General features: G+C 40.5%; 1 protein-coding gene across 1 annotated transcript in view; it reads left to right on the forward strand.

Annotated features, from left to right (window-relative positions):
• Positions 1-11,622, forward strand: part of SNUPN (snurportin 1) — a 37,135-nt gene extending 25,513 nt beyond the window's left edge. The window contains exons 6-9 of the mRNA XM_044662827.1: positions 6,009-6,106; positions 7,484-7,561; positions 8,449-8,529; positions 10,254-11,622. Of these exons, the coding sequence (XP_044518762.1) occupies positions 6,009-6,106; positions 7,484-7,561; positions 8,449-8,529; positions 10,254-10,574 (578 nt within the window). The 3' untranslated portion in view covers positions 10,575-11,622. The remainder of the gene's footprint in view (positions 1-6,008; positions 6,107-7,483; positions 7,562-8,448; positions 8,530-10,253) is intronic.
• Positions 11,623-12,910: the final 1,288 nt, after the last annotated feature.

The raw sequence follows: 12,910 nt of genomic DNA on the forward strand, positions 1-12,910 counted from the left end.
ACCCTGTAAATTATTCTTCTGATTACTATAATAGTGAATATTATAATAGTGAATAGAGTTCACTACAGAGAATTAAACATAACATTTCTCTACATAGGAATACAGATAATTAGATCTCACTGAGGCCCTTAAAAAGGCAAATTTAAAAATTATAAGTTTTCTTTCTTTCCCCTCTGTATCTTATTTACCTTTTCAGGTTTCTCTCGATTTTTGTGGTTGGATATCAAACTTTCCATTTAGCCCTGGTCTTTTCTGTGCAAATACCTGGAATTCTTCAATTTTGTTGAATGCCCATACTTTCCCCTGGAAATATATAGTCAATTTTGATGGGTAGTTGATCCGTGGTTGCAGGCCCAGCTCTCTTGCCTTTCTGAATATTGTATTCCAAGCCTTACAGTCTTTTAGTGTGGAGGCTGCCAGATCCTGTGTGATCCTGATTGGTGCTCCTTGATATTTGAATTGTCTCTTTCTGGCTTCTTGTAAGATTTTTTCTTTTGCTTGAAAGCTTTTGAATTTGGCAATAATATTTCTAACCGATTTCTTCTCTGGGTCGAATATGGTGGGTGTTCTATGGATCCTTTCGATGTCTATATTGCCCTCTTGTTGTAGGACTTCAGGGCAATTTTGCTGAATAATTTCTTTTAGTACGGAGTCCAGGTTTCTATTAATTTCTGGGTTTTCTGGAAGACCAATTATTCTCAAATTGTCTCTTCTAGACCGGTTTTCTTGGTCTGTCACTCTCTCATTGAGATATTTCATATTTCCTTCTATTTTTTCAGTCTTTTGACTTTGTTTTATTTGTTCTTGTTGTCTTGAGAGATCATTGGTTTCTAATTGCTCGACTCTAGCCTTTAGGGACTGGTTATCGGCTATAATTTTTTGGTTTTCGGCTATAATCTTTTGGTATTCCTTTTCAATCTTGTCATTTCTGGTGTTCAATTTGCTTATCAGTTCATTTGATATCTGAGCCTCACTTTCCAATTGCAAGATTCTACCTTTTAAACTGTTATTTTCTTGGCAGATCTCTTCCATTTTCCTCAGAATCTCAGTTTTGAACTCTTCCATAGCTTGTGAGGAGTTTTCCTTATTTGAGGAGGGTCCGGATGCTTGTTTGTTCTCCTCCTCTGTTTGCTCGGTTGTCTGGATTTTCTCTGTGTAAAAGCTGTCGAGTGTTAAAGACTTCTTCTTTTTGTTATTATTCTTTCTCTTCTGAACCTCCTGATGCTGATGCTGAGTAGCCATCATTAGCCCAGCAGCTTCTCAGCTTTATCCTCGGGCTCAGTGTCTGTTCCCAATCTGTTGGCTCCTGAGGTCTGAATTCTGGTTTTTCCCAAGGTCAAGCCCCCTGGTGGGCCCTCTTGCTTGTTCCTCTGCTGGAGGTTTCTTTACAAGTCTCAGGGCGCTGCTTCTACAGTCGTATACCCGTCTGCACTGGTTCCCCACTTAGGCTTAGTTCTGCCTCCACCCACGCCTCTACTCAGCCGGCACTCTGCGCGCCCAGCGTCCTGCTCCGGCGCGCGCGCTCAGATTTCGCGTGCTTTTTTTGACTTAATGGGGTCCTAAGTCTTGCTGCTGTCAGGAACAGGTCCCGGAGCTGCTGATGACTCGATGGGTGCCCCAAACTTGCTCTATTTCTTTTTAGCTGGGTTCGGAGCTATAGGTGAGTGTGGAGGGGGTGGGGGTGGGGCGGTTGCTCAGCTCGCGATTGAGTGAGTGAGAGCCCTTTTTAGCTTGGAAATGTCTCGATTCCACGTACCTTCCACGCTGTGCCCTGTTGTGGGGTTCCTCCGTTCGTCTGGACTTGTTTTTATGTCCCCTTGAGGAGTTTTGTATGTTTCGGTCAGGAGAGGTTAAGAGCTGATTCTTACTCTGCCGCCATCTTAACCCGGAAGACCTGTAGCAGTCTTTTAAGAAATGTTTATTGACTCTTTACTGACATATTCTATTGCATTTGTCAAAATTAGGTTGACCTGGTAAGCTTTTCCTTTTTTCCAGTTTTTTCCTTGTCAGTTACTTTAGGGACACATTGGATTTCTCTAGAGGTCTTCCTCCCCACCCCCCAAATCAATTAATGCTGTTAGGTCTAGTGCTGTGATGGTGAACCTATGGCACGCATGCTCTCTGTGGGCACAGCCCTCCCACCCCAGAGTTCATTACTAGAAAGGCAGAGCTACTTGGGCGGAGCTGCTCCCTTCCCCCTCTCCATCATGCCTGACTACGTTTTTTTTTTTTTTTTTTTTACATCACCCGTCCAGGCATTCAAGTGGTAGGGGGAAGGGCATGGGCACTTGGTCTGGGGGGGTGGGGTGGGGGCGGGGACGGAGCCTGGCACTCCATCTCTAAAAGGATCATCATCACTGTTCTACTGTATCTAGCTATCTCTGTTCCTTTGAACACATGCCTTTCATCAACTCAACAAGCATTCTGCAATCTGGATTTCTTCTACTGAGACTGTTCTTTTATAAGTCCCCAATTATTTGCTATTTTACTTAACAAGTCTTCATATTCTCTCCTATCTCCTGCCCCCACCTGAAGATAAAGAAAAAACCCATCACCCAACAAAGCAAAGAAATACAGATAGTCAAAGAAAACAATTCTCTCACTGGCCATGTTCAAAAATGTATGTCTCATGAGATAGGTGACATTTTTCATTACAATACACTGGAATCATGGTTATTCTTTTGATCATGGTTATTCTTTTGATCAGTCCTATGTACAAAATTACTTACTACCAAATTCAGTGACCAGAATTTCAGATTTTATTCTCAGTATCTTTATACCTTTGATGCCATTGATACTCCCCACTTCTTGAAGAACATTTTCTTCCATAGCTCCCCAAATACCAATTTCCTGATCCTCTTGATATTTCTTAGACTATTCTTTGTCTTATTCCCTGACTCTTCTTTTCACCAGCTCCTTCACTAGGAATATTCCCTTGCTTCTGGCCTTCACTATTGAGTTTTTTCTTAATATGATCATGTTGATTGTGAGTACAAAATGTGCTGGATTTGGTGTGTAGAGTCCTGTGTTCAGGTCCCAGTGCTGCCCCTCCCTTCATAGTCACTTTGCCTTTCTGGCTTTAGTTTCTCACCAGTAGAATGAGACATTGGACCAGAATCCCTCTAAGGGTCCTTTTAGCTCTAAATCTTTATACCTCTTAATTCTCTCTTCAGTCATAAGCCTCTCTCAGGATGATTTGCAAATTGATATCTCTAGCCCTGACTTCTGGACAACTTGGTTAAGCCTTCCATGCCTAAACATTTCTACTTGGCCATCTAAACCAAGTTAAGTGTGTCAGCAACAAACCTCCTTATCTTCTCCCCCAACCAAGTGCTGTCATCATTTTATACTGGGGGTTTTATTCTGTTTGATTCAACCTTTTAAAAAAATCTTCTGTATTCAGTCTATCAACAGGTTTCCTTTAAGTCATTATTTCTCCCTTCAGTGTCAAAAAAACAACAACAACCCATTCCATACTCTGCATTTTAGGCACAAACCTGCCAGAAATAATTTTATTAATTTTAGATTGATTCCAATTCTTTTTTTAAGGAGATGACATTTCACTTATTTATTTGTTTGTTTTTTGGGCTATTTTCCCATGTTTACATGATTCCTTTTCTTTCCCTCCTCTCTTCTACTGGGTTGTACAAATGTTGTCACATGATACCTATTTTCATATTATTCATTTTTGCTATAGAGCAATTTTTTTAAAGCCTAGACCTCAAATCATATACTCATATATACATGTGATAAGTGATGTCGTATGTTTTGCTTTTGCATTTCTACTCCCATGGTTCTTTCTCTCAATGTGGAAAGCATTCTTTATATAAGTCTTTCGGGAGTGTCCTGACTTGTTGCATTGCTACTGATAGCAAGGTCTATTACATTTGATTTTTCCACAATGTTTTACTTTCTGTGTACATTGTTCTTCTGGTTCTGCTCATTTCACTTTGCATCAATTCATATGGAAAGCCTCCAGATCATCAATCCTTACAGCACAATAGTATTCCATCAGATTGATTCCAATTCTGAACCTTTCTTCTTAGCGGACAGAGTCATCCAAGGCCCCTGAAATTCACAAACCATTTTGGAGTTAAAATTTATAGCTCTCCCAGTCATTAGTCAAAATTCCACAATCCAGATTGAGCAAGAGTTCAGTTAATTTCATCAGACAGACCAATTGTCACTCAAACACAGTCTTGAGAGAATCATTTTCCTAAAACCAATCCTTTCTAATCATTCCCTTTAAGGATTCTTTCTTCCACCTGGCCAAAGGTAAACTCAAGAGATACTTTGATTAACTAATCAAAGACTTCTTCTTTCTCTGAGTCTAGTCATTACCCTCTTCTGGTCAAGGCAGGGGAAAGAGTTTACTGTTTTTAAATGGTGCCATTCTGGGGTCCTTATGCCCTAGTCCTGGCATGACCTCAAATCTGTCCCTCCAAGAGAACAGAGTTCTTCTCTGAACTTTCATGCACTTTCCTCCAAAAAGTGATCTGACTTTTATAAAGGGGGAAAAAGGGATTTAGTTAGGGTCTTTGTTTCAGAATTGACAGAAATTCAGAAAGACTAATAAGTATCTGCTTTCAGATTAGTCCCAAGGCTTTAGAATGGGATATTGAGAAAAATGCTTTCTCAATATTTCTAAAAAGTAAGGGTTGGGGGAGGAGGGAGCAGTGACTTAGTTTGCTACTACAAGAATCTTAGAATCACCTTGTTTTTCCATCTTGACAACTCTCAAACCTAATCTTAAAAAAGTTTTCTTAATTATATTGATACATATTGTTTTGACCCAAAAGGCATATCCTTAGAAGCATCTCTCCCCCTTTTTTCAATCATTGTTGTGATTGGAGTTGTCTTCATAAAACATTATTTCCATCATCTTCCTCTCCTCCTCCAGAACTTGGGTCATTCTCCTTTACTTATTTAAATCAGTTCCAGTTTTTCCTTACCTAGAAGCATGCCATGAAGGGTCTTCATCTTCCCACTCCAGGCTTAACCTCCCTTGCTTCCAATACACATCAACTGCTTTGTCGAAGCTGCTCATCTCTTTGTCCCCATAACCCATGAGGGAGACCCCTTTCTGTTGTCAAGTGTCTTTGCTCATGCTGTTTCCTCTTCTTGAAATGCCTTTTCCCCCTCTGCCCATCTCATCTTCCCATCTCTTTCAAGAGACTGTCTGCAACTGTTGAAGCCTACAGTGATCTCCTCCTCTTCTGATCCATATTAAATGTCAATAATAATAGAATCATGTACACATCCATCTCATTTGAGTCCTACACAATCATCTGAATTAGGTCCTACAGTTAATATTCTCATTTTACAGACCAAGTTACATGATTTGTTCTTAGTCATTTTGCTAGCAAGTGTCAGAGAAAATTAAAATGCAGATCTTTTCTGACACAAGCCCAGTGCCCTTTCCACTACTCCATACTGCCTATCACTATTAATGATATTTAATTATTTCTTAAGCACTTTAGGTGACTTAGTTTTATCCCCAGCTCTAGTATTTAGGCTTATTGTAGACAGGATCTATATCAGATGCTTTTAAAATCCCCTTCTAAAGCTTATTGATTGATAAAGATGGAAAATTATTTTTTAATTTGGGATTTTAGTTGAATCAAAATAAGTTGCTTCTCTAATTTACCTTTGGGTTAGTTCATAGTTGCCTTAAGATAAATTAAAAAACTAATGTCTGTATCAGTTTATAGGTTAAAAAAAATGACTTCTGTTACATTTATTTAGAATTAGGGATACCTGACCTAAACTTGCCCTGTTCTCCTTGAAGATGGGCCATTTCTTTGTGAATTTGCCCCAAGAGAAGGCCTGCTCCCAGCTATTCCAATTTATATGATCAGAGAAAGCCAGTCCAGATCTATCACTCTAGCATGGGTTGGAATGCCCAGTGTCCCTTCCCTGCTTCCCACTAGTGTTGGGCAGGGGCAGTGGCATACATAACCTTCAAGCTTTAAAATGTTTTTTTCTGACTTGCTGTGTTTTGTCCTCAGACTACACAATCTTGGACTGCATCTATAGTGAACTGAACCAGACCTATTATGTACTAGACGTGATGTGTTGGAGGGGACACCCTGTCTATGACTGCCAGGTACGTGTATAGGCCTTTGGGCACAGCCATCACTTCCTCTTCTGCTCCTGTCCTCCAGGAATAATCCCATTCACTCTGTAGAATATATATAGGCTTTGGTGTGTCTAGTGCATTTTTCTGTTTATTTGCAGTAACATTTATAATGACGCTAATTGGATTGAAGAAGTTTAGAGTCCTCAAGAGAGTCAAGAAATGGAGCAAATGAATAGGCTGTGACTATTTCATTCTCCTTTCTGTCTGAGTGTTAGCCAGACCTAGGGAAGAAAATGGAGTTAGAGCCAGCATGGCCAGCTTCTGTATGTCCTGTGTACAAAAGAGAAATGGGCAGAGCCGCTTAGTAACTCAGTGGAAAGAGCCAGCCCTGGGGATAGAAGGTCCTGGGTTTAAATCTGGCCTCAAATACTTCCTTCTTTGTGATCCTTGGCAAGTCACTTAACCCTCAATGCCTAACCCTTACTGCTCTTCTGCCTTGGAACTGATACTTAGAATTGATTCTAAGACAGAAGGCAAGGGTTTTAGGAGGAATAAAAAGGGAGAGAAAAGTAAGGCCTATGAAAGGCAAAGAAGGCACCCACCCAAACACCTCTTATCCCATTGATTGTCTCTGCCCTCTCCACTCCTTCCACACAGCTGTCAAAATGAGCTTCTCAGGCTCAGGGCTCCCCACCGTCTACAAGGCCTGTGGTTCCCTATTGCCTTTTTTGGGAGAGGCAGGCTTGTCCTTAACTTTTATGATGTAATGGGCCCTCTTGGCATCTTGTGAACCCTAACCCTACTATAGTTTATTGCCTATGTTCATCATGGAAGAAGGTGTGAAATTTCAGTTAGGGGTTAGTGAAAATAAAGATGTACATTGCTCTTTCCATCTGAGTTCACAGAACCCTGAAATCTGTCCATAGTCTTTGGAATTCATAGATGCCAGATTAAGAACACCCAGCCTGGGGCAGCTGGGTGGCACAGTGGATAGAATGCCAGGCCTAAAGTTGGAAGGATCTGGGTTCTAATCTGGATGTGTGGCCCTGGGCAAGTCACTTAATTGCCTAACCCTTACTGTTCCTCTGCCTTGGAACCAATATTTAGTATTGATTCTAAGACAGAAAGTAAGGGCTTAAAAATAAAAAAAATAATAAATGTAGAAATCGGGGACTATTTACTTTTGCTTCTGTGTCTCCATTGCTTGGCATAGAACTTAACAAATACTTGCTTCTTTCATCTTGACCTTATAGGAGTGTTGAAGGAAAGTGGAATTATTCCCATAAAGGAATTTTTCATCTCACCCTACCTTGATGCTTGTTTTCCATATTCAAATTTGGCTAATGAGGAATTTCATCTCTTCTCTCTTTCCTGTCTCCCCTTCTCCTACTACTTCCCTTCTAGACTGATTTTAGATTCTACTGGATGCATTCAAAGTTACCAGAAGAACAGGGACTTGGAGAGAAAACCAGGCTTAATCCAGTAAGTCTTTTTTATATTGAGATTTAAGATTTATTGAAGATTTTTTACTGGCAGTTGGTTATTTAATTCTCTGTTCAGTATGACATTAAATTATAAACTGCTTGAGGTCAGACTCTGCAGTTTTTTTACCTTTGCATATGGTTCCTTGCATGTAGGTGCTTAAATATTTTTAAAAGTAAATCATCTTCATTTGAGTATAATTAGCACATCAACTTTATCTTACTTTCATGGTCCTAATACTCATTTTTTAGAATCATGGACATTTTGGGCAGCAAGAACCTTTAGGGTCATCTTGTCCACTCCCACCCCCACCACATCCCTCACTTTACAGATTGAAGAACTAAAGTCCAAATGGGTCAACATCAATCCAAAAGCCACACCTGAAACTAGTGACTGAGCCAGGGCAAGAACCCAAGGCCCTGCTTTCTCACCCAGGGCTTTGATCTAAAATGCATATAAGAGTTGTTTTCAGGGCATTCTATTTAGTTTTGCAAGACTCTCTGAGGTTGAAGGTGACTAGAAAAAAGTAGGGAAGGAAGTAGGATTAGTTAGTCCTTTTAGTCTCCTTGTTGCTGGGATTGAGTGAGAACAGTCATGCAGGCTGAAAAAGCAGGAATTGTCCTCTCACTACGGAATTCTTGGGGATAAATATTCTTAGTGGTATGAAGAAAAAATTGTTACATCCCAAATTGCTTAACTTTTCAAAGGCAGAAAAGGCAAGGATGGGGCACAGATACTTAGAGGCAGGTTTGGGGAGAATAAAAATTCAACTTGAACAAGAATGCCTCACCTTACACTAAGATTGCTGGCTTTGGTGTCATTCTCAAAATGGCAGAAATAATGAGGAAATGCTTCATCTCATTTGTGACTTTTTATTTATTTTTTAGTTTAAGTTCGTGGGTCTAAAGAATTTCCCATGTACCCCTGAGAGCCTGTGCAAAGTCTTATCCACTGATTTTCCTTTTGAGGTAAGAAATTCCACTACTTTCTATCCTGTAGCCATCAGGGACTGGAAATGTCTACTTGTGCTGGAATCCCAGGACCATTTTTTACTTTTCTTGGCAAGGTCCTTAAAAGAGCTTTGAGTCAAAGTTAATCTTATCTGAGTAGCTCCATCCCTAGATTGGGAGATTGGCACTCCCTTTGTCTACACAAGAACAGGCTGCTTTTACTTGAGGGACAACCTTTGGGGTAGGAAGGGGAGAGAGACAGACTAGCCAGAAGAACTTTAGAAACGCACTAACACCTTCAGGCCACTAGGGTATGATATTATGCAAGGATCCAGGAGTGATGCCCCAGTATGAAGAAGTTCTAGGATCTCAAGGGAGGATAGACCTTTGAGGGCCTATAGTCCATCCTCCCAATTTTACATAATAGGAAACTGAGGAGGAAGAAAAAGAAAGGATCCTGACATTGGCTACTACCCTATAGTCTGGAGTCCTGGGGTTGGACCCAAATAGTTCTTGGGAAGACGTCTCACTCCAGGTATCATATGCAAGCTGGTCCAGAGATAGGATGGTACTGATGGGGTGGAAACCCATGGCTCCCTATTACATTATGATTGGTGGCATCTTGGGAAAAACACTGGACCTGGGAGTCAGGAGAACTGGCTTGTGTTCTATGTTCTGCCACAAATTGAATGTGTGACGTCTCTCTGAGCCTTAGTTTCCTCATCTGTAAAATGAAGACATTGAACAAATGACTTTTACAGTACTTTCCAGCTCTAACATTATAATCTTCAGTGGCATGTAAGTGATCTCACGTAGGCTCATAATGCAAACTTTACTTTTGCCCATCCTCCCCACCTTTTAAAATTATGCCCAGTCATCTGCCAATATCAGTTTGAATGGAAAATGATTTTATTAAAAGGCTCATAGAACGAGGAAATGCCAAGTGTTTGCTCACCCCAGGAAGTCAATTAAGAAAGGTAGTAAGAACACCACCCTTATTTATAGAGCTTGTGTCCTACATGACAATGAGTGAATTTCCAAGATGAGTCACTGAAATATGAAAAACAGAATATAAGCTTATAGGAAATCCTTTAGGTGAGGCAGATTCAGATATAGCTGAAATGCCACCTCTCAACTGTGGCTTAGTCATCTTGCATTAGTATTCCCATAACACTTTGCTCTGAAAGTACCCAGATGACTTGTGGATTGTGGTCTTCATGACTGTTGTCCTACCTGGGCATAGATTTTACAGCATCTGTCTATGACATTCATCTCATTCTTGTATTTCTTTTCTAGAAGATTGGCATTTAATTCAAAATTTTCCTTTTCTAGCCTAACTTAGAGAATTCCCATTTGCTGGAACTCAGGATTCTAAATCTTTTTTCAGATGTAGCCTTTAGAAAAGGAATTGGGATCTGTCTAGGTCAGTGATGGGCAAACTTGACCTGCGGGCCAGATTGGGGTGGGGGGGCCTGAAATGTTCTATCTGGCCCACACACGTTATTCCTAATCTGATGAATACAGTGAGTAGGATACAATACAATGAAACTTCAAAAGAGTTGCCTTAGAAACAGACTGACAGATGAGCATTTCCTTTCCTTTGGACCCCTCTTTAAAAAGTTTGCCCATCACTGGTCTAGGTAATTCGCCAATTAGCTGTACCTATATTTACAAACTATGTCTAAAGCCTTGTAGTCTTATGCAGACTGTAATTTTTCCCTTACTGATTCTTCACTTTGTAGGTAGATGGGCTTCTTTTTTATCACAAGCAAACCCACTATAGCCCAGGCAGTACTCCGTTGGTTGGCTGGCTGCGCCCGTACATGGTGTCTGATGTCCTTGGCATGACGGTGCCAGTAGGTCCTCTGACCACCAAGCCAGACTATGCTGTGCATCAGCTCCAGCAGATCATTGAACACAAGAGAAGTAAAAAAGAAGCCAAGGAAACAAATCTCAGCGAGGCTTCTGAGAATGGGCGCTACGAACTGGAGTACCTGTCTACCCCCAGGCTGGCCAGTTCTCCCAGCAGCCAGACAGAAGCCACCAGCCTCATGGAAAACTGACGGAGCTCCTTTCTCCAAGGATCCAAGGAGAGCCTCAGACCTGCCTGTGTCCCTCTGTGAACTGCTTCCCACCATCACTTGTCATTCATGTGAAAGGACAAGGCCTGGAGACAAGACTCGAGCTACCCCATTCGGTCAGACACACCTGAGAACTGATAGCCTGAGCTGAGATCCCCATCCCCAGGGAGGAGAAGCTGTTCCCAGGATGGAGAAGCAAGACCTCAGGGTAGTTTCCCCAGTTGATGGCATTCAGGTTGAGTTGAGCAATTCTAACTGCTAAAAGTGTATCTCAGATGTGCTATGTAAACTTATGGAATTTCTAAGAACTAAGTGGTTTGTGATTTTTATACCTCTCCACCCCAATCAGGAGTGCTTGAGTGGGTCATTTGCCCTGCAGGGCTGTGCCTTGTTTCTTCACAGATGTATTACTGAGTTAGGTCTTCAGTAGGTGCATTTGGTAACACATGTTTCTGCAATGAGGTGTGGGATCTTGGTCTCTGTATTAATTCTGCCTTCTGAAAAGGCCAAAATATTTTACTTCCCTTTGAACATTTGCACAAGACAAAATTTCCTTTTAATCAATGAAAGCTGCCACTTATTTCTGTTGATGAGAATGTGCCCCACCTCTCGCCTGTTTATTCCTGTCTTCTCAAGCTTTCCCCCAACTCTTTCCCACTCTGATTTAATAAAACTTCTGCCTTATCTCTACAGGAGGAGGCACGCTTCCATTTCCCATGGCTCTAATGAGAAGAGTGCTAGCAATATTTAAAGAGACTCAGGTCTGATCTTGATTGTCTAATTCTGGGAATGGTAGTGGGACAGAATTGGGAGTTAAGTGGAACATGATTACACCCATTCAGCATATCTGCCAAAAGTAGCCAGAGTGGCTGGGGCCTAGGTGTACATTGAAGCTGACTCTGTAAAACCTGAGAAGGAAACTTACAGGCATGCTATTGGCTATAGATTCAAGAATTTTTATTTGGTTCTCTCTAGAATTTTAAAATCACTCAATGACAATTAAAATAAAAAGATGCTTTCTGCGCCCCTCTGTGAACCCTTCCTAATCTCATTTCAAGTTTCAAAGTACTCTTCACTGACAGTAGAACAAAGTTTATATAAGTTTACAGTTCCCATTTGTCTTGCTCTAAACTAGATGAGGCTGAAAAATTCATGTCCCAGCTCAGCAAAAACAGTCCCCAGAAATGAAATCAGCATGTTAGCCTACTGAATGCCTAACCCCTAGAGTTAAAAGGAAGTTATTGACCCTTTTGAGTACAGGAACTGCTCCAACTGACATGAATGCTGCTTTCTTGGTGGTATTTGATATTTGACGTGGAAAAGTCAGTAGATGTAATTTTTTTTAAACCATTACCTTCTGTCTTAGAATCAATATTATATATTGATTCCAAGGCAGAAGACCAGTAAGGGCTGGGGGGTGGGGAGGTGGGGTGTTAAGTGACTAGCCTAGAGTTACAGTTAGGAGTAGTCTTGAGATTAGATTTGAACCCAGGACACCCCTCCCCCAAATCTCTAGACATGGCTCTCAATCCAGCGAGCCACCTCGCTGCCCCCTAGATTTAATTTTAAGATAAAAACGTTCAATTAATGGGGATAAGCAACCTATATGGAAATGGCTGCAAAAGCTCTGCTTTCCCTCCAAAAGACCAAGGCCCAGGAAGAATTTTTCTTTTGTCCATTTTATCATTTAACTTTTTTGGTTGTTTTATTTTTTCCCTCAATTATATGCAAAAATTTTGAGTTCTAAATTCTTTCCTTTCCTCCACTCCTCCACCTTGAAAAGGCGAAAAATTTGATATGTGTGCAGTCATACAAAACATATTAGCCATGTTGCAAAAGAAAACTCCAGTTAAAAAAAAGAATAATAAAGAAAATTTAAAAGTATGCTTTTTTCTGCATTCAGACTTCATTACATAGCATTGTTTCATCATAAGTCCTTCAGAATCATCTTAGATCTTTGTATTGCTGAAAATAGCTAAATCACTCACAGTAGATCATCACACAATATTGCTATTATTGTATATGTTGTCTTGGTTCTTCTCATTTCACTTTTCATCAGCCAGGTTTTTCTGAAAGCATCCTGCCTGTCATTTCTTATAACACAATAGTACTCCATCACAATCACTATCTCGTTTAGCTGTTCCCCAATTGATGGGTATCCCTTCCATTTCCAATTCTTAACCACTACAGAAAGATCTGGAAATTGAGGAGATGTCCATTAATTGGGGAATGGCTGGACAAATTTTTGTATATGACTATGATGTAATATTACTGTGTCATAAGAAATGATTAGCAGGTTAATTTTTTAAAAACTTGGA

This window comes from Gracilinanus agilis, chromosome 2 (assembly GCF_016433145.1).
Source record: "Gracilinanus agilis isolate LMUSP501 chromosome 2, AgileGrace, whole genome shotgun sequence".
Lineage (NCBI taxonomy): Eukaryota > Metazoa > Chordata > Mammalia > Didelphimorphia > Didelphidae > Gracilinanus > Gracilinanus agilis.